Here is a 23363-nt window from a genome sequence, read left to right as displayed (position 1 = left end):
GAGTGATGAGTCTTACGGGCCAATATTGATGACTGAAGATGATCAGCATGATCTCACAGTTGTAGAGAAACTGGGGTTAGTCCTAGTAGCTTTTCTAACAATATAATCCCTAGACAATATCACACAGTAGTTTTAAGTTGTTAGAACTGGTGGGTGACCTTTTAGAGCTTTTGGTTTTGAGAAAGGAACAGAAGTTTAGAAGTCTGTACTGTTATGTTGGAATTTGCATAGCACCACATCCTTTGTTTATTCATCACATGTATCATCCTGATGGTTAACGACTGCATTATGGATCCTTTTATAGTTTTCTTTCTGGCTAATTTGCTGGCTAAAATGCTTTATTAAAGTACATAAGGGTTACACATATAGTGAACTTAGTCCTGGGTTTTAAATTCATCCTCATCCCTGTCTAGACATTACCTGTTGAGGTGCTGTTAAGTGAGAGTGATGTGGACACATTATGCTTTTATTTGAACCTTCTATTTTTAGTAGCAAGATCCTGATCCATTAATATGAGATAGAGTGACCATACATCCTCTTTTTTGGACCTATATAACAATATATTATTGTCCAGTCGGGATTACTAAATCGCCATAAAATATCAAGTATTCGATTTCTTTTTTATCTGCGTGAGCTATTCTTTGCATGTTTTTGCACTGATTTCACCTTTTTCTTTATGCTCCTGCCTTCTTGCACATGCATAAATAAAAATTCACAGACAAATGACAGAAAACAAATCCATGTTTTGGTCTCAGTCGGGATCCTTGGGAAGCATATGTGTTGGTGTCAAATAAAGGTGCCAGTTTAGCAAAAAGCAAAACTGCAGCAAAATTGTGAGCTGAAGCTGAAGCTGAAGCTGAGTTGTAAATGAGCCATACAGCCGTATAACGACCAATACAAAACAAAAGTTAGATTAATGGCTAAAATGTTTATAGGCTCAGTCAAACTCCTTCTGCATGGAACTCAAGACCACCAGTTACGTGTCTGATTTAACATTGGCCTCATTAAAGCGTAATATGTTTATTTGCTGTCCCTGCTGCTAAACATGGTTATTAAAGGTTATTATGATGAGGATTGCTTTACATAAGGCTGATTTAATTGCAGGATGCCTTCGCTTCTTATTTGGAAAAATATTTGGTTAACAAAATTGATTGCGCTCTAAAAGTTCCCTTTGTGTAATATAATAGAGAAGAACATCACCTACGAAAAAGAGAACCATGGATGTACCTCGTCTCCATGGTGCTGGTTCAGCCCTCGTGTGGGAGTATGGGCGGTGCAGGGTATATAACAAAACCTGCATTAGTGCTGATCAGGTCAGATAAATCAGATACTGAAATCAGACACATTATCACAGCCATCAGATTCAAGCATGTCTCTCCCGACCTTCACCAGCGTGATGCTCCTGTCAGTGGTACTTTTTCTCACAGTGCAGATGTGCACCAGTGCAACGGTGGGTACCGACAAATCTAACTGTCAGATCTTAAAAATCTTTGTATTAGCAAGATAGAAAATTAATTCTGCTATAAATGAAGTACAACTTGTGTTTTAAAGCGTTCTTTAAAACAGTTATTTTAATACTTTTATTATTTTCCTGTTGCTTACTTTTATTGTTGCTGCATGTTGTGAAAGTACAAGATTTTTATTACATTAAATTAAATATAATGAACAGATGTTACGGTGTTGATGTTACTTTTAAATGGATGTTCTTAACGCTGCATGAAACCTACAAGAGCTTTTGATAACAACAGAGATAAAACCAGCCTGTATCAACATGTTCAGTTTATCTCAAAAGGCCTCGATTGTGATGAGCATAAACTTCGTTAAGTGACGAATTTTGAGTTTTTATTCTGAAACACATAAAAATTTTATAATAAATCTTATTTATAGTTTATAGTTTATAATTCCACTAAAAGAAGGAATAAAAGGAACTAAAATAAATAGTTAACAAAAATTAGTTGTCAAAGTAACCTGAATTAAAACGCCATCATACCTGACGAAGTGAATTTTAGACACTTTGACGTGAATAAACTTTTGTAATAAATGTTTATGTAGCTTAATTATCCTGAAAAACTGAGAATGGTATTATGCAGGCCTATTAACATCACTCTTACGTCTTTCTGACTAGTTTTAATGTTAGAAAGGTCTGTAAAATAGGCTGGTGCTTTGCAAAAACTGTTATCCTGTCGGTCAGGATGCCCTCTGTGGTTGATCTGGGTCAGAACTGTTTGAGAAACTTCTGCAGTTGGAAGAAAGGAGGTTATTTCAGTTAAGGTCAATGAGGATTGAAAAGACTCGAGCAAAAACAGAATTTAGAAACAAACAAACAGAAACAAAACCATAAACAACTAAACTTTAAGCTTTATTATTAAACACTATTTTCTAAAGATAAAAACAAACGTGACAGTCCCCTCAAAGTGTAGTGAAGTGTTAAATTTGACTGAACGCAATAATGTCCATGGATACTGATATATGTACGTATATGTGTATGTATGTATGTATGTGGGATTCTGTTATCAGAGGAGGAAACAGAATAAGAGAAGTTGATCACCACACCGCACGTAATTTACACAATAAATGACACTGAAAATGAACAATAGCCATTGTTATAACTTAGCAATGTTATCATCAATGCTGGTAGGAATGTAATAAAATAACTGAGATCAACAACTCATCCAAATGTACCACATACAGTATACACACATCAGCCATAACATTAAAACCACCTCCTTGTTTCTACACTCACTGTCCACTGTAGTCTATCTGTTTCTCTGCATGCTTTGTTACCCCCTTTCATGCTGTTCTTCAATGGTCAGGACCCCCACAGAGCAGGTATTGTTTAGGTGGTGGATCATTCTCAGCACTGCAGTGACTGTGTTTGGTGTAAAAATGCCAAATTTATACTGTATATTTATAATGTATATCTACATTTATATTGTTCTCCTGTACCACAGACACGGCCTCATAACACAAGAGACGTACCGGCTTCTCTTCTTTAAGCACGAACTTTATTAACTTTCACATCTTTCATTAAATTTCCTCCGTCTGCTTCGATTTTCTCTTCTTGTAGATTTTGGGATGATTTGTAAATATTTCTCAGAATCACTTGTTGGAAAACTGCCTCACTTAAACGCTGATGTGAAAACACTGTCATCTAGTGGCGGGATGCGGTCTTTTTGCGGGACACAAATGCATTGTGGGAGATGCAGTTTATGTACGATTTTACAGCGTATTTTAAGACAATCATACCATTTACGCTCTCGCTTGTGAGTCTGACACATGTGCTTTATATCTTTATAACTAGTAAATCCTGCTCAGAGTCAGAAAAGATCTGAAGCCACTGGTAACACTGGGCACAAAGCAGAAATATCCTCGACAGGGTGGAGATACATGGATTTCAAAAATATTACATTATTTAATGACCACTGTTTCTCACAGGGTTGAACTAAAACATTAAGTATATAGAATGCTGCATGCTGCATAATAACGTTGTACCAATGTGCGTATGGTTAACAGTCACAAAATCTAATCTTTCTAACATTTTAAAATACTCTTTATTTTACCTTTGTGACAACTATACATTTACCATGCGTGAGTTTGATATTTGGAATTTGGTATTTCATTGATAAACAACAACATACATACAAATCAAGTATGTGATCATTATTATAAAATATATAAAAGAGAAGAACTGAACTTACTCTCATGCTGACATCTGTGTATCAGTTGTCTAAGAAGGAAACAGAAAGCAGGAAGTTTATGATGAGTGCAAGAATGGGATGAACTACAGACACAGTTTTAATACACTTATTAAAGGTAAATGAACTATTGTTATTTATTTTTATCCACTTTACCAGACTGCACAGACTACAGTTACAAGTAGCAGTTCATCAGCTGCAAGCAGCCCTAACATCACCACCAAGCCTGCCGAAAGCCGAGGCCCAACCACCAAAGGAGGAGCCGCCACCATCATCACGTCCTGCTGGCTTTTTCTAACTCCTCTGGCTCTGCTCGTCGTTGTTAGCGCCCCCTAGAGACACACAGGAGTCTCTACACCAGCTGCACACTGAGATGCAAAAATCAAAACATAAAAGCTTGTTTTAACTACGTTCTTATGTTTTATTTGAGTCATTTTCAATGTTTCATTATTATGAAAATACTCATGAAATACTCAAAATATTTATAAGCACTGATGTTAGATAAACCTGAATACATTTGATGTGCTTCTTAAATGTAGAAATGATTATTGACGGTTGTGGGATCTCTGTATGCTGAATTAGTTCTTTATTCCTCAAACATTTGGTCACTTTTACATGTTACATGTTTACAATGTTTAAATTATTTATAAAGCACTAAATTAATAAAATAATTGTAATCCTACATAACGTTTTGTGTTCTGCATGTATACAATATATTTTGTGGAGTTATGGTGGACCTGGAGAACTTGAAAACACTGGGCACCAAGCAAATAACAACCTGGTCAAGGTCCTTGTCTATCTCAGGGCAAAACTCCCATCTATTCATCCATCCATTAACAATTTAGAACATCTAATCCACCCACTGTTTACAGTCTGCGTTCCTGCTGGTTAAAAATAACTTCCAACAATAAATAATTAAATATTAATAGATTATTTTTGGTCAGAGTTAATGACTCAACAAACACAATGCAGCAACGGCACACCAATCCACAGAGGGGCCTGAATATTTCTAAAGAGGGCGGATTATCAGGCTCTGTGTGCTGATATTGGTAAGAAGAAACTGATGAACATTCTGTCCAATTGTAAGATTTTTCAATAATAATAACAACAAAAAAAAACAAAAATAATAACAAGGGTGGCACGGTGGCACTGTTGCTTCACAACATGAAGTTCCTGGGTTCAATTCCCAGGTGGAGCCAATCATTTTTATGCATTTTTGCTTAGCACGACCATTTCTTGTCCCCTGTGTTCTCTGATTCACGGTTAGTCAGCACACTTTGATACTAAATGCTATTTCAATATTAGCTAATGAAATGAAAGTGCAAGCGTCATTGTTATTTTGGATTTCATCAACAACTTCAGTTTCTTAGAAATTTCAATAAGAACTTATTTCAGATACTAGCATGTGGGGAAGTCCTCAATTAATATTAAATGAGAGTAGTTGGCTAGGTGTGGGCTAGAATTAGTAATCAGGACTCACCCTGCTCACCCTGATCACAGCCACTGGTCCAGTCAGAGCTCAGATTTTACCAGCCTGCCAAGTTTCATTTTCCAACAAAGAAATGTACGAGAAATCAAGCATCAGTGTGTAAACAGTGAACAACAGAGAGACTTTTAACCTACAACCATCTGTTAATAATCATCAATAATTACCTCAGCGTCCCATAAAGAACAATAAGAAAATAATTAATCAATTTTATCTGTTTCAACATTTCAATTAAATAAATATCCTGTTAAAGATATGATTATAACAATAGTGATTACGCAATCTGCCTTTCAGCATTTGAAATATTAAATTATTAATAATTCTATTTGACATATTCACTATTTATATTAGTTTTCCTTCTCTTTTCAGCTACAATTTACTGTTTTACTGAAACAAACCAACACATTTCAAACCAGCATATCCAAAATATTAAAGTGACCCCCCCACCAGTTTTTTTTATCTTATTTTTTAATAGATGATACATCAAGTTTTCATTTGTGTTAGTTTAGAGTTAAAATCATGACTGAATGAACAATATAGTTGCACATACTAAACACATGCTTAACACTAAATATACTATATAGCCAAAAGTATTTGGACACCTGATCATGGGCTGACCATTGGACATCTCCTCCTGATTTAGCACACTCAATTTGTCTTCCGCTGCTGAGAGATACCAGATTGCATCTGAGGAGAGCACGTCACTGCCCACACCTCTTCCAACACGTGCACAGCCCTCCTCTTCTCGCCTCTGCATTCTGCACCTGCGTCTCTTCCCACCCACCGACACATAGTCCGGTCCCCATCTTGCAGATACAGTGGCCAATTAGTATCTGCTGCAGGCACTGCCAATTATGCCCGCTAGATGGCGCCCAGCTGACCGGTGGCAACGCCGAGTTCAGAACTGCGGAGTTCAGAATCTCGGCGCTGGTGTGCTAGCAGAATATCTCATTTTAAAAACAAATTCTATTAAAATAAAGTGACCTCTGTGTGATCTTACGGCTATAACAGCAGCCCCTCATCTGAGAAGGTTTCTCACAAGACTTTGAAGTAAGTCTGAGGGAATTTGTGCCCATTCAGTAAACAGAGCATTTACATGGCTGGGCACTGATGTCGGTCAAGAAAACATCATCTGATGTTCTGGTTTAGGAATAGATGAGAAGAAAACACAGGAACGTTCTGAGGCGAGTCGATACGAGCCCTGGATTATAAACTGAAATTTTCGGGTTGAAGGACGGAACCCCTCAAAGTTTAGAGAGTTGGAACAGTTCTGTCCATAACATTTGTTTTATTTTTAATAATATGTGCAGTCATAAATCAAAAGTAATGTTTCTGGGTTAGGCTAAGGGTTTAATTAATTCATTAATTGATTATCTGTTTGTACCACTGCTTTATCCTGGTCAGGGTTGCAGTGGGTCTGATTCATTGGGCAGAAGACAGGAAACACCTTGGACAGGTCTCCTGTCTATTACAGGGCAAACACACACACACACACACACACAAACACAGACAGGCCAGGGAGAACATGCAAACTCTACACAGAATCAAACCCAGACCCTTCCTGCTGTGAGGTGAGAGCGCTACCCATTGTGTCACGGTTCCCCTTCTGTTATTTTACTTTTAAAATAAAGAATAACGAGTATAAAACATGTCAGTTTGAACTTCATTTAGAGAAAACGACATTTTTTTAATTTAAAACAATTGATCTGTATTTATTAATCTTCTTGTTTTTATTGACTTACTTATTATTATTATTTTATTCACCTCTAACCAAAAAATGCCCGTCCTGAGAAACAGCAGCGCATGAATAATCAGAAAATCTATTTCAGTTAAAATATTATCAGTAGAGGTAGGAGCCAGGGAGGGGTGCAGGTGGGGTGTGTCCAGTGTAATGGTGCAATAACCCAGCAGGCATGTTCTTCAGAGGTTCTTATATGGAACGGTCTGTTTAGGACGGATGCAGCTGGCTCCTTGTGTTCAGGTCACCTCTTGTACACCTTTGTAAGATCTCAGATTTTTACATCATGAATTTTTTTATTTTGGCTTGTGTGCTGTGCATCATGTCCTTGGGGGTTCAAGCAGCAGAAGCAGATGCAGCAGCAGAAGCAGAAGCAGCAAAAGCAGCAGCAGAGGTACGTCTATTAATTTATCACACGTTTATAGATTTTCTGAGTTTAATCCATGTGATCCTTTAAGTTTCTTTCTTGTCAGGGAAATTGTACATTAATTCACTTGTATCATATTTGATACATTGAAAATTCATCAGAAATGTTGTCAATTTGTGACTTTTGATTCAAAATTGGTGCATCTACAATATTTCTTATACAACATTTCTTATATATATATTTTAATATTAGATGTTGGCAAGATTTGCTTGTATTTGATTATATCAATATACATCAACAGAATAAACAACCAAAAAAAAGAAATGGTATCATAATGTTTAACGTCATTAACAATCTAGAGAGATACAAGTGAATAAGTAACTGAAAGAAAATAAATAAATAAATCAATCAATAAAAATATATAATACATTAAATAATTTAATTACATCACATATGCACCTAGTGGAGAGAAAAAATAAGGTAAAATTTTATTACTGGTAATTTTTAGGTTGTGACTGCTGAGAATGACGATAGTTGTGAATTTGTAACAATAATAAAAATCTTTATATAGCACTTTCAATAAGAGCTAAAATGGCTTTACACATTCTTTAAATGTTTGTATTATTATTTTAAACGTATGAAAAATGAAAAATTGAACACAGGATTTATGAAAAAAATTATCAATATGTCTATATGTCTAATTTTTATATTCAGTTTGTAATTTGTCACGTTAAATATTTACAAACGACTAGTTAAAAGTGTTGACAAATTAGCACTTAAAACCTGTTATTGATCATTAAAATATTGACAATTTGCCATGGTAGTGTTAGCACATGCCGCAGTTCTTTGTTTGATTAAATATGTGCAATTTTTCAACGTGTGATATTAATTTATCGAAATGGAACGTAAACGCAAACCCAAAAACTTAATTTCACAAACAGAGCTTTTCAGCCCCAGCTTTTCATTAGTGCTCATCAGTGATTGTGTGAAATATAAGATTTGTAATACACATTAGAATTAAAAACTATTTATATAAGTATAACTTTTCATCCTGTATACGGTGCCTCTGGCTTCAGTTAAACACCCCGATGGACGCCAATCCCTCGCGGGGCGTTGGCCTATTCCAAAAGTACTGTGTGACATCTAGGCGGTCGTTTGTCTTAATATGTTTGACGATGTTATTTTTTATTAGCTCATTTGAACTATAAAGTGTGGTGGAGGATGTATTATGGTTAATGGTAGAATAAACTTCTAAACACTAAGCACAACCTTAAAAGTGTTCTTTATGTTAGAATTCCCAAAATTCATGCAAGAAATGCGAGAAATTCTCACCAAATTCTATTCTAAAACAGAATTGATGCTAAATGTGATTCTACTACTTATTCAATTCTTTTTCTGGCAATTGTACACACTCCGTCCACTCACCTGTTTATTTGTCTAGTAATTCACCTACAGCTGCATTAGATAAAATCTATACTGACTTCTTTTCTATCGTCCATTACACTGTATAGTAAACGGTACATCTGTGTTTCTGCTAAAATATTTGTTGATAATGTTTTTGTACTAAAATATATGCTTACAGAAGGACGGCGATAAACCACCACCTGCTGACACTGAACCATCTGCCAACAAAACAACCTCTGACACTAAACCATCTACCAACAAAACAACCTCTGACACTGAACCATCTGCCAACAAAACAACATTTGACACTAAACCATCTGACACTAAACCATCGGACACTAAACCATCGGACACTAAACCATCGGACACTAAACCATCGGACACTAAACCATCGGACACTAAACCATCTGACACTAAACCATCTGACACTAAACCATCTGACAATAAACCATCTGACAATAAACCATCTGACAATAAACCATCTGACACTAAACCATCGGACACTAAACCATCGGACACTAAACCATCTGACACTAAACCATCTGACACTAAACCATCTGACAATAAACCATCTGACACTAAACCATCTGACAATAAACCATCTGACAATAAACCATCGGACACTAAACCATCGGACACTAAACCATCGGACACTAAACCATCGGACACTAAACCATCTGACACTAAACCATCTGACACTAAACCATCGGACACTAAACCATCGGACACTAAACCATCTGACACTAAACCATCGGACACTAAACCATCGGACACTAAACCATCTGACACTAAACCATCGGACACTAAACCATCGGACACTAAACCATCGGACACTAAGCCATCTGACACTAAACCATCGGACACTAAACCATCTGACAATAAACCATCTGACACTAAACCATCGGACACTAAACCATCGGACACTAAACCATCTGACACTAAACCATCTGACAATAAACCATCTGACACTAAACCATCTGACACTAAACCATCGGACACTAAACCATCGGACACTAAACCATCGGACACTAAACCATCGGACACTAAACCATCTGACACTAAACCATCTGACACTAAACCATCGGACACTAAACCATCTGACACTAAACCATCTGACAATAAACCATCGGACACTAAACCATCTGATACTAAACCATCGGACACTAAACCATCGGACACTAAACCATCGGACACTAAACCATCTGACACTAAACCATCTGACACTAAACCATCGGACACTAAACCATCTGACACTAAACCATCTGACACTAAACCATCTGACAATAAACCATCTGACACTAAACCATCTGACACTAAACCATCTGACAATAAACCATCTGACACTAAACCATCTGACAATAAACCATCTGACACTAAACCATCTACCAACAAAACAACCTCTGACACTAAACCATCTGACACTAAACCATCTGACACTAAACCATCTGACACTAAACCATCGGACACTAAACCATCTGACACTAAACCATCGGACACTAAACCATCGGACACTAAACCATCGGACACTAAACCATCTGACACTAAACCATCTGACACTAAACCATCTGACACTAAACCATCTGACAATAAACCATCTGACACTAAACCATCTGACAATAAACCATCTGACACTAAACCATCGGACACTAAACCATCTGACAATAAACCATCTGACACTAAACCATCTGACAATAAACCATCTGACACTAAACCATCTACCAACAAAACAACCTCTGACACTAAACCATCTGACACTAAACCATCTGACAATAAACCATCTGACACTAAACCATCTGACACTAAACCATCGGACACTAAACCATCTACCAACAAAACAACCTCTGACACTAAACCATCTGACACTAAACCATCTGACAATAAACCATCTGACACTAAACCATCTGACACTAAACCATCTGACACTAAACCATCTGACACTAAACCATCTGACAATAAACCATCTGACACTAAACCATCTGACACTAAACCATCTACCAACAAAACAACCTCTGACACTAAACCATCTGACACTAAACCATCTGACACTAAACCATCTGACAATAAACCATCTGACAATAAACCATCTGACACTAAACCATCTACCAACAAAACAACCTCTGACACTAAACCATCTGACACTAAACCATCTGACACTAAACCATCTGACACTAAACCATCTGCCAACAAAACAACCTCTGACACTAAACCATCTGACACTAAACCATCTGACAATAAACCATCTGACACTAAACCATCTACCAACAAAACAACCTCTGACACTAAACCATCTGACACTAAACCATCTGACACTAAACCATCTGACACTAAACCATCTGCCAACAAAACAACCTCTGACACTAAACCATCTGACACTAAACCATCTGACACTAAACCATCTGCCAACAAAACAACCTCTGACACTAAACCATCTGACACTAAACCATCTGACACTAAACCATCTGCCAACAAAACAACCTCTGACACTAAACCATCTGACACTAAACCATCTGACACTAAACCATCTGACACTAAACCATCTGCCAACAAAACAACCTCTGACACTAAACCATCTGACACTAAACCATCTGACACTAAACCATCTGCCAACAAAACAACCTCTGACACCACTAGCAAGACACCAGATAACAGCACACCAGTAACACCACCACCCACTACAAAACCATCCAGCAGTCCAGACACCAAGGCTGCATTACTAAGCTGTGTTCTACCGGCCCTGCTAATCCTGCTGTGGAACTAAACTTACAAATCCAATCAATATTATCAGATTGTGTAGCAGTGAATAATCAGAACTTAACGATCAGGACTGAAGGCTTTTTAATCCTCATTTTACACAAAAATCTCTCACAACAAAGACCTTTTAATTAACAATTAAAGATAAAAGAGAATGAAAGTGTAGATCCACACACACATCTGTTCATACATGGGTTTAATCTGACCTTAAAAACATACAGTAGGTATATTGGCAGGTATAAATCGCCCCTAGATGTGAGAATGAGATTAAACGTTAAGTGTGTGATGCCCTGTGATTAATTGGGGCCCTGCATAGTTGGCTCATCTTTGGCCCAAACCCAGTGAGACCCTGAACAATATGAAGTGGTTATTAATATAAACAAATTCAGGCTGGATACAAACACTCATCTGTTTGTATAAAGTAATTGTTAATGTAATTTATTATTATAAGAGAATGAAACGACTTGGTTCTTTTAAGCCTGGTAGTGGGTCTGCACTCTGTAAGTAGGTAATACACCTCGAACGGGATGCCAGTCAGTCACAGGGCATCACATGTTTTTGCATATATGGGTAGTTTAGAGAAGTTATGTTTGTGAGGCACCCATTTAACCAACAGCACCAAAATGCTATGTGATTCACGTCATGTAAAATTCAATTTTTATCTTAAATGCATCAGTGATCAGTTTAAACACATTTCAGTAGCTGTAAATCAGTGTGATATTAATATGATGTCTGTCTGTGCCACCTAATATCTTCTGTTTGGTAAAATCAACGATCTTGTGAAGAAAAAATCACTATTACTATTTAAAAGCTAATAAAGCTAATTAAATAAATGACGTAATTTTAATTTGATTTACTCGCTAACTATCATGAGTATGTTTTGCATTGTGTGTCTACAGTAATATAATAAAATCACATCATCATTTATGAATTCATGCATTATAAGTGTTGGTGCATTTATTTATTCATTGGTCCAAACCTCTCAACCTGCATGCGTTTTGTCACCCACACAACCTGCTGTGCCTAAATAAGTCATTTGTATGCACATTGAACAGAAGATTTCAGTCATTCAATCCATTTTAGTACTGCATTTAATCTAAAGTAACATTCTGCACACTAAAATATGAACACAATGAGAAATAATTGGTACTTTATGGGGTTCAGGAACACAAATGGTTACTGCACTCGTCTCCTCAAGGGTGTTATTTAATTTTTTGGGCTTTCTCTAACCTGTTTCTCAGGTACTCCTGCTATGCTCTGTATTATAGTTTTCTGACCTCCAGCATAAGCTGATTAAACAGCCTGAACTGGGTGTGTTTGAACAAGGAAAACGTTAAAATGTAATGAAAGTTGGTTCCACTCTGTGGCTTCATTGATTTTATCTACTATTTATTTAGGTATGTTCCTGTTCCTGACACGTTTTGGTCAGTGAGAGTTTTATATAAGAACAATAGGCTTTAGCAAACGGCTGATTTTTTTCTGTGACCAAATGACTGAAACCACACGTTTGTCCAAAAACACTCCAAATTCAAGTAGTTTAATACCACTATTGAACAACAATATTAATTATTATTAATAACTGTGTTATTACTAATGCTTTGATGGCATACAAAATTCTACAATGCCATTTAACTTCTAAGGAATTATACATAATTAACTAGAGCCAGTGACTTCTTGGTGCCCACATAAATAGTGTTAAAGCCTGGATAACGGTCTGGATAGCCTAATGTAATAAACACACACTCACCACTATTTAAAGCTATTAATGCAAGTTATTATGAGCATTATGGTCAATGATGTGAGTGTTTGTGGTCATAACAAACAAGTTGTGTTTTGAGAGCACAGTCCAACAAAGTTACCATAGCCATCCAGCATTATAGTTAGCCTACGACATACACCGACCAGGCATAACATTATGAGCACTGACAGGTGAAGTGAATAACACTGATCATCTCTTCATCGTGGCACCTGTTAGTGAGTGGGATATATTAGGCAGCAAGTGAACATTCGATCCTTAGAAGCAGGAAAAATGGGCGAGCGAGAGGATCTGAGCGAGTTTGACGAGGGCCAAATTGTGATGGCTAGACGACTGGGTCAGAGCATTTCCAAAACTGCAGCTCTTGTGGGGGGTTCCTAGTCTGCAGTGGTCCAATAAAGGAACAGTGGTAAACCGGCGACGGGGTCATGGGTGGCTAAGGCTCATTGATGCACATGGGGAGCGAAGACTGAACAGACGAGCTACTGTAGCTCAAACTGCTGAAGAAGTTCATGCTGGTTCTGATAGAAAGGTGTCAGAATACACAGAGCATCACAGTTTGTTGTGTATGGGGCTGCATAGCCGCAGACCAGTCGGTTAGGAAGGTGGTCATAATGTTATGCCTGATTGGTGTATGCTGTATAAAAGGCATTCCATCTACTCTACAGACCTCATCATTACAATCTGTTCCAATGTGTCTAATACCACAAAACATGCATGCATGCCAGGTTCAGAAAGTACTAAACTTATGAATGACTGGACAAGTGGTTGAGTGCTTAAAAAAACCCACCTGCACCAGACAGAAACTCTCCGGCCAAATATCTAAAAAGCTCTGCGTTCTTCAAGGAGCATTTATGAATCAACTGTCAACAGCTTGGGCAAAGAGAAACCTGTCTTCAGCACCTGTGATGAAGCCTCTATTGCGATTTCCACACCATGACGTTACCAACAGCCTCCACAAAATATCACACAGAGGTTGAACTATTTTAATACCACTTGTTTTTAAAATAGAACGTCCGACAGGCTCAACATTTCTTATGTATTCTCAAAGTCAGTGTCTGAAACAGGGCTGTAAACCTCTTACACATAGCCACTGTGCTTTAAAGGCTGTATAATTCACTGCAAACACTTTCTTGATTGCACAAGTGTGTAATAGTTTTGGGAAACCTGATCTGCTGTGAAATCAAACCTGTAGCACCAGCCAGAAATATAGCAATTGCAATAATAAGTACTTGCTTTTTATCTCAGTTGGACCACTAACATACATGAACAAACTAAAATCAGCAAATTGATTTTAAATCATTCATGTGGCTCATGATTAGCACATATTGCGGCCGACTGAGTCACTCGCTAACAAGTACAGAAGTACAAATAAAACACTGACACCAGGCTACTGATGGAACTTCCAGAATTCGAACAAACTTGCACGTAGTCGTAGGAAAGGCTGAGTCATGCTGCGGCCAAATAAAGATTCAATGAAGGTACAAAGCTATCTGCTATCTGGTGTATCTAATAAAGTGCTCAATGTGTGTACATAATAATAATTTTCTTCTGTGTTTCTAGAATGAAAAATGAATCAAAACAAATGAATGTCTGAGACATGATTTATACTGTATTGTTTATGTGAACAGAGATGTTTACTATAATATTATAATTATAATTGTTTTTCTTGCTGCCTCATTAGTCTTCAGAATGACACACAGCTAGCAAAGCCTGCTGGAGGTCTCCCTTAAACTGCTCCTGTAGAAAGAGTTACATCAATATTATTTATATATAAAAATGTAAAGGATGAGTTTTTTTATTTAGCTAAATTTAGCCCAATTATTTGGCCCTAGTTTTGAGTAGAAATCAACAATAAGAACCACCTGAATCCTAGAGTCACCCAGAAAGTTACAGTATTTAATCCTTAATACCAGCTCAGCTAACAAGTTCAAGTTCCTAAAACATTACTAACCATCTTTGCATGATATCTCTAAGTGCTGATAAATCAGTGTTTGTGGATTTTTGGTTTTCTGGACATAAAAATCATTTTGCGTTATTATCTTAGGTAAATATTCCCAAGATGTTTCCCTTTAGGTCGTGGAAACAATCGATTCTTCATGTTTACTACACACATGTGTGAAGTTGTCCGGTTTTTATATGTTTTAATATTTCTGTATTGGCTCCAAAAACATTCTGTGCATATCATTGCTGTATAAGCACTTTTAGCCATTTATTGCAAATATGGATTTACATAAAGTCTGGCCGTGATGGGAAGTTTGGTAATGGTGGGTAAGTATGAATAGGATTCAAATTAGACATCGACAAGTTAATCTTGTAAAGTTAAACTTGCTAATCACTAAACATCAATGAGGTTCACACACACAACACAATTCATTAAAATTGATCATCATTCAGACAAACCACCAACTTCTGGAGCAGCACTCTTGCAGAAACACACAAACCTGGACCAGATGACCCTGTCCAGGTAGAGGATCACGTTCTGGTATCCATAAAAGTGTGAGGATCCGTTAATAACCACTGAAGTGAAAGTAATTATCAGAAAGGGTCGATTACTTCTACAAGAAAGAGAGCTACCTGTGATTCCTTTCAGATTCCACGATTAGGAGGCACCACAGCAGATCGTTAGTCCACATATTTAATATGGTACAGTTTTTATGCCAGATGCCTTTCCTGACCCAACTCTATTTATCCGGGCTTGGGACCAGCACTAAAAGTGCACTGATATGTGTTCCCTCAATGGCTAGGTATACATAAGACCACGCCAGCCTGGGATTCAAACCCCCAAAGCTTTCTATTTCAGGCAGCTGAACAAACAAAAACAAGAGCTACCTGTAAAGTGGTGTAAAGGGAGCTCCCTTTTTCCTTCTTGTATGCAACTCGAATGGCCAGCAGATCCTCCTCGCTGTGAGCTATCATCAGTCCCTGCAGCACCGAGTCCTAAACAATAACGATCACTGAGTTACAGGCAGTGAAGTTACATATACTAATTAAACAAAATAAACTAAACAAGCACTGTATTAAGTACATACATTCATTTATTATTTTATAGGCTACACATACCATAAACATGAACTTTGTGTGTATACAATTACTGTCTGTAGCCCATTTATTGCTCTGTACACTTGGTCACCCCTTGTATCCCATCAATTAATCAAAAGAGAAGCTCACAGGACACCTACTGACCAGATGATGTCTGTGTGCTGGACCATTCTCAGCCTGGTAATGCCAGGTTAATGTCTTATTCTGGTATGAGTATCAGGTGCAGCAGTGTTGTTGGGCTTTTTAAATACTGTTCAGCCTCTTCTTTCATACACAACAAGCTTCAGTCTTTTATCACTGAGAAGTTTCTGATCGCATGACACTGTTGGCTTACCAACAACACTTACTGACACCGGTACAAGACCGGTACAATATTATTACCATGAATGTTAAAATAAAACTTACTTTTGCAGTCTGAATCCTCTGTGCAAGGTAGAGATTTGGGTTCTCGATACAGCGCACTATGAAAAGACCAGATTTGTTTATGTTTACATATCAGAGATGGATAAATAGATTCTTCTGGCTCTATAGCGCATCTCATTTTTACACACATGAACCTCACCTAGTGTCTGTAAGCCCAATTTCAGATCTCCACTGAGGAGTCCACCGAAGCGTTTCTCTATAGCTGCGGTTACAGGCAGTCCTCTTTCAGCCTCCACATAAATCAGCACTGAAACATCACACTTCACATTAATACAGCATGAGGTATGAGATAAACATGATTTAAAGTTTGGATTTCGTATATACTGTATAATAGGATTCATGTCACATGCCCCCTCTGGCACGTGTGCAACCACCAACCACTTCTTTTCACCTGCCAGAGACAAGGTTGGGGATCCTAATGTCCTCAAATCCTAATACGGATCCCAATATTACACAAAGCTAGTGAGTACGATATGTTTATTTATAATTGTTTGGGTGGACACTGTTCATATATGAATTTTAGGGGATATAAAACTAATGTATAAAGAAGAAAGATAAATTGGTTATTGGTTTGGTACCCAAATTCCTTTTGACGTTCACAAGAATAATAAAAAAATAGGAAGAAGAACCTACAGTATGTTAAAAACACTAACAGTACCGTTTCTTAGATGGCTTGGTTCCCTTGTTGTCAGGATCTGGATCCATGGATCTGCACTGGCCTTCTTGTTGTTAAGCTCTTCACATAAAATCTGTGAAACAAAAATACTGTGTGAAAGCTGTGTACAATTCCGACCTTCCATCAGAAACATATTATTATTTCAACCTGCCAATCCTGATGAGCTGATTTTTTATATTATTCACCAAAAGCTGAAGTTTTATTTGGTACTTATTGCACCTAATACATGCAAACATGTACTCTTAAGTTTGCTTTTGATTAAAAGGTCAGTAGTAAGATCTGACAGCCCAGTAAAGAGTAGTTTTCCCAGTACTTACTGCAACATCCCGGTCCAGAACACCAGCCACGTACTCTTTCTAAAGAAAATAAAAGCAAGACAAGTTTTATTTAATACCGTACTATAATATGTAACCGTGGTATTTTGTATTGTATGGGACAATATCACGTTGTTAATATTTAATATACAGTAAACATTAAGGTCAGGGATTAATGTTGGACCTGGGCTGCAGTCAAGTTGTTTAATGAACCTGAGGTGAGACCTCTGTAAAAACCTTTATTTACGTGTATACTGTATTTCAAACATTATGCTGTGTTAATGTTTTATTCTGATGACATATGTAAAGTTAAGTGTCAACCAGCATGGCAATGGTAATAGGTTGCTGGTTCCATCCCCACCACTGCCAAATTGCCACTGTTGGGCCCCTGAGAAAGGGCCGTAATTAAGTTACTTTAAATAAAAGTATTTGGGAGGTTCTGTAGATGGAAATTAACTGTAAGATCTATAATCTATCAATCATAATTGTAAGTTGCCTTGTTTTTTTACACTATACTATACACTGATCAGGCATAACAGTATGACCACCTTCTTACTATTCTGCTGGTCCCCCTTTTGCTGCCCCATACACAACAAACTGTGATGCTCTGTGTATTCTGACACCTTTCTATCAGAACCAGCATGAACTTCTTCAGCAGTTTGAGCTACAGTAGCTCGTCTGTTGGCCTTCGCTCCTCACGTGCATCAGTGAGCCTTGGCCGCCCATGACCCTGTCGCCGGTTTACCACTATAAATATAGATACTGACCACTGCAGGCCGGGACACACCCCAAAAGAGCTGCAGTTTTGGAGATGCTCTGACCCAGTCGTCTAGCCATCACAATTTGGCCCTCGTCAAACTCGCTCAGATCCTCACGCTCGCCCATTTTTCTGCTTATAACACATCAACTCTGAGAATAAAATGTTCACTAACAGGTGCCGTGAAGAAGAGATAGTCAGTTTTATTCACTTCACCTGTCAGTGGTTGTAATGTTATGCCTGGTCGGTGTACACACTGTAATATTCGATTGTGTAGAGAATGAGCGATAGGTATTTTATTGCACTGGAACACCCTGCACACATTCAGTAGCAACATTTTCGTTTCCAACAGTACCTTCAGCAGAGCTACAAGCAGCTTGGTGAAATCTCCACTGCTTTCACTGACCAAGTCTTTCTCCAGATCTCGCTGATATCCTGAAATAATATTCATATCAAATAATGACACCATGCAGGAGGTGTGTTTGCTCAGTGTGACACTGAAACAGGAGTTAGAAACAAAACGATCTGCTTTTTTTAATTTCTGTTCACTGTTTACACTCTTAATGGTTTGATTGTGAAATAACACAGTTGTGCACGTCATGCTGTTGCACAATACAAATAATAAAAAAAACATAATCTTTATAATACAGTATAATCTGCAGTTTGTTGTATTGCTGTATTGTTTCTCCCCACCTTTACTGTAGGCAGATCTGATGTTAGAAAGCTGTGCTGGTGTCCTCGTACATAAGATCTCCAGAAGAGTCTCTTCATCAGTGCCGAGACGCTGTACACACATAAACACATATAACATTATGACATAAGTATACGCTAATAAGCCAAAACATTAGGACCACCCCAAAATGTGCACAGCAATGGCTATTTAATAATAATTGCGCATGTGACAGTCAGGAATATATTAAACATTGAGTTGATGGAGGTTCTTTGTTGTTTACATGTTAAAACAGCCCATATGATCAGTATATAGACCTGACTGGCAAGCAGTGATCACAGATAGCCATGGTACGTTACCTACTGACTATGGACTGTGGAGGGACACGCCACAAACGAATGCCAAAGAACATAAAGGTTATGGCATCTGGTACAGACCAAGAAAAGAACTGATCAGTTCAAGTCTTTAATTTCAAACACAGTCCTGGACAATTTTGTCAATTCACCTCACTTACTCGTCTTTCGACTGTGGGAGGAAACCCACACAGACACAGGGAGAACATGCAAACCCAGGACCTTCTTGTTGTGAGGCGACAGTGCTACCCACCGAGCCACCCCACTTTGGATTAAAGTAAATTGCCTTAAACGTAAATGTATGCAGCAAATAATACACTGACATAATACATGCTATTAAGGGTGTTTTATTATTGTTTTTAATGTTACACTATATAATGTATTGAATCATTTTACACCCTTTATATTTGTTATCTATATTTCACCTCCATGGCCTGCTGAAGACGATGCGCCTCAAACTGATCCGGAGTCATCATCAGACCAAGTATCAGCAACTTCAGATCTCCGGACAGCACCTTCTTTAGACTGGCTCTGAGGTCCTGTAACACACACACACACACACACACACACACACACACACACACACACACACACACACACACACACACACACACACACACACACACACACACACACACACACACACACACACACACACACACACACACACACACAGTTGCAGACAGACGCTCACTGTGAGACTTTGTCATTGAGAAATTCTTGACCAGAAATAAGAAATGACCTGTTTGGTGAGACTCTGGTAGGTTTGTGCCAGGCTCTGCCTCTGTTCATTGCTGCGGTTGGTCAGGATCCTCACCAATGTGCTCACGTCTTTAGGAAGAAGACATTTTAAAAATATATATATTAAATACAGCTGACGTACTTAAGTGAAACACTGAGGGTTAAATAAATATTATTTGTATTTAGTTTTATTCAGGGGGTTTAGACTACAGCTTGTATGTAGGACCCTTGGAATCAGGACCGACAGCATAACTAAGATTTAAATTGACACTACATTTAAAGATATCGAGTATGCAGACTGGTCAAAATAGATGCAAGAACCACTATTCATTTACCTTTTTTCTCCAGAGCAGCTTTTAAATTAGCAACGTCTCTCTCAGGACGGAAGGCTGAAAACGGCCGGACAGATCCAAGCGTTCCCCAGAACATCTGATGTGGAACAGAAAATGAAAAATTTAATTATTATTACATTAGTATTACTAGTAGTATTATTTTCTCATATATTCCAGTAGAAATAAATCAAATCAAATCTGTGCCTGATGGTGAAGCATCTTTCATTTCTTGCATAGTTTAATTCTAAATACAGAAAAAATTAACAAAAGGTGTGAAAATGTATACTATATACTACTATAAAATATATATACTGTATCTAATTTAAAGGTATATCATAACAGGTTTTGTGGGTTTGGTATTTTATTTATTTTCTATTGTCTATCTGTTTTGTAGTTAGTTCTTCTTTGTTAAACATAAAATAAATAATTTGGTCTGTGTATATTTATTTATTACTTTGGTGTAAAGTGTATACAGGATCACGGTGTGTCCGGTTTCCTCCACATCACTGGGGGCAATGCAGTAACACCCCTAGCCTTCCCCCTACACACACAGTAGCCAGTAGTTTATGATGCCACACCCAAGTGCACTACAGAATAGTATCAGTGCCAAAATCTTTAGTCTGTTCTGGTTGTTATCTGGTTTACTGGTAAAAGGAAAGTAGGCAGGTAAATGGGGCTACAATTAAGATCAGCTTTGTCAAATCCAAGACTACAAGCCAAGACCTAAACATCAAGTGTTAAAGGGTTTGATCCTAAAGCTTACTAAAAATATAATTTTGTACCGATTCTAATTGTAATGACTAAAAGGAAATCGAACGTTATTGCCTTTTTATCCATCATAACATAAATGTTGATGAATTCCCTCAACAAGTTTTTCTGTAAAAACAAACCACTGCCCACTTTTCCACTCAACTAGATTAATCAAACAGATCCAGATGTTGGGTTTTAATTGTGCAGTTTTTGTAAGTTGTGTAGATAAAGAAAAGCAGTTAGTTTGGAACAAGATATGATAACAGCATCTTGCGAGATCAATGTCAGAGATCTACACAGAACTACAGGAAGAACGTGTCACATCCATCATGTACAGAAACTCACCGTCACGGTCATCGTCATACAGTCGGAGTTAGAATGCGTGACCAGCCGCCTGTAACACACACCGACACATCTTGTGAGATTCCTGACATACCGAGACCTGTCAACTCAAAACCTGAATCATCTAAATGTGAGCTCAACAGTAAAAGTAGTAAAGTAGTTAAAAAAGTTAAAAATGTAAATATTAAATAGGAATTATTAGTGTAGAATGTTACACAGGTACAACAATAGCTAATAATAAACTCAACTGTGCATTATACACACTGTACAGAGAGAAAACAATCATAATTATAAAAGGAAAGTTTATCATCACAACAATTTACTCAGTTACTACAAAAAACAGTACTTTACAACCAATTAGATGCAGACAACTAGAATGACATCAATAAAAATATTGAAAAATTTTATAGATTGAATAAAATCAGTATAGAGGGAGTAGACGACTTTCTCACCCGTCTCTGTCGCTGGTGTAACTGGCAGTTTGACGATTACAGATGAGACTATAGATGAATTTATCAGTTCATCAGTCACCTGATCCCATCCATGTACAACACGTTTCTGGTTTGTCTACAATGCAGTAAAAAGAGCAAGAATAAACTCTCTGTCTCTCTTTTTCATATTTACTTTGTGCTAAAATGTTGGAAAGGTCAAAATTTAACTTACACAATCTTACACCAATCAAACCGTGAATTTTCATACAAATGACTTAAAATTGAGGTTCTGATATTCAGATATACGTAAAATATCTCCCCTAATATACTGATGTTTGTTTGTTTGTTTAATTCTTAAAGCCATGTCAGCTTCTATGGCCATTATCATGGCTGGATAATAGGTTCAGTCTTTAAACGTCTTTTTTTTTTTACTAATATACTGATGTAAAATTCAAATAAAAATATTCCACTCACTAGATTTGTGTTATGTTAGGATCTGTCAGTGTTTCCATCAGGGTAGAAATATTTTAGGACCCTTTCCTGGTAGATTTGGTCTCCCCAGTGTTCTCATGCCCACTGCCTTGGGTTCTGGAGTTATATTTGGTTGGATTGACACTACATGGTGTAAAAATTCACAACATCTAACACTCAAGATTGTTAAATTCTCTTTATCAGGAATATTTAAGGCTTTATATCTTCAGCAATGTCATTTTCTTGTGGCGTGAAGCGGTGCAAACATGTTGATTATTTATATATCAATACACGCTTCCAACTAACTTTTGTGGCAACATTTTAAGAAGGACCTGTTTTTGGTTCAGTATGGTATCGCTCTTGTGCATAGCTTGAACGCCTTTAAATGCCAAGTGTACATCTGGCCAATCTTACTGATGATTCATGGCTTAATTCAGGTGAAGAAAAGCCTTTCTAGTCTAAATGATGATCAACTTGACGTTAATATTCATAGATTCGGAATGCCAGTTCAATAAATGTAAATGAATGTGATGTTTGGTCATGTATTGTGCATGACAACCACATTTTTAATACATTGTACTCGGTCGTTATATTTAACACACAGTCAATATTAATCATTGTGTTCCATTGTTATCTATTAAACAGTCTGATAAAGTTTTCCTTGAATGTAAATAAAAGCACCTAATATCTGTCGAACGACGTCTAAAAAATCCAAATACACTGAACGCAGATTAGGAGGAAGTGAAAGCGTTTTTATTCTGTGTGTCACATATTAGCGTTCACTGTATTTCGTTATCTGTAAGGTGGGACACCTACCAACGGTCTGATAGTTAAAACAATTAAGTTCTCTTACATGAGAACATG

The 23363-nt window shown here is 37.4% G+C and overlaps 1 protein-coding gene and 1 long non-coding RNA gene across 2 annotated transcripts; both read right to left on the bottom strand.

The window, feature by feature from the left end:
- Positions 1-2095: 2095 nt before the first annotated feature.
- On the bottom strand, positions 2096-4054 carry LOC134300316 (uncharacterized). The gene is made up of 3 exons (XR_010007340.1): positions 3852-4054; positions 3699-3727; positions 2096-2236 (listed from the first exon to the last, which is right to left on the bottom strand). It is a non-coding gene; the product is annotated as an uncharacterized LOC134300316 (long non-coding RNA).
- A 10761-nt stretch (positions 4055-14815) lies between these two features.
- anxa14 (annexin A14) lies at positions 14816-22134 on the bottom strand. Its single transcript, XM_062984831.1, has 13 exons — positions 22050-22134; positions 21601-21649; positions 20509-20602; positions 20175-20263; positions 19858-19971; positions 19103-19193; positions 18765-18844; positions 17656-17694; positions 17321-17411; positions 16802-16909; positions 16645-16700; positions 16030-16137; positions 14816-14937 (listed from the first exon to the last, which is right to left on the bottom strand). The coding sequence occupies exons 2-13, from the start codon at positions 21616-21618 to the stop codon at positions 14878-14880; spliced, it is 948 nt and encodes a 315-aa protein (XP_062840901.1). The 5' UTR covers positions 21619-21649; positions 22050-22134; the 3' UTR covers positions 14816-14877.
- Positions 22135-23363: the final 1229 nt, after the last annotated feature.

The sequence above is a fragment of the Trichomycterus rosablanca genome, chromosome 22 (genome assembly GCF_030014385.1).
Source record: "Trichomycterus rosablanca isolate fTriRos1 chromosome 22, fTriRos1.hap1, whole genome shotgun sequence".
Lineage (NCBI taxonomy): Eukaryota > Metazoa > Chordata > Actinopteri > Siluriformes > Trichomycteridae > Trichomycterus > Trichomycterus rosablanca.
The sequence above is the reverse complement of the archived record's forward strand: the minus strand, read 5'-3'. Positions and strand labels throughout refer to the sequence as shown.

Bases quoted from the DNA above. Each gene is read 5' to 3' on its own strand.
- anxa14 (XM_062984831.1), bottom strand. The intron at 19,972-20,174 runs GTCATTTCTTAT...TGTGTGTTACAG, and splicing joins ACCAGAGTCTCACCAAACAG to GACCTCAGAGCCAGTCTAAA. The intron at 17,412-17,655 runs GTAAGTACTGGG...TTTGTTTCACAG, and splicing joins TTCTGGACCGGGATGTTGCA to ATTTTATGTGAAGAGCTTAA.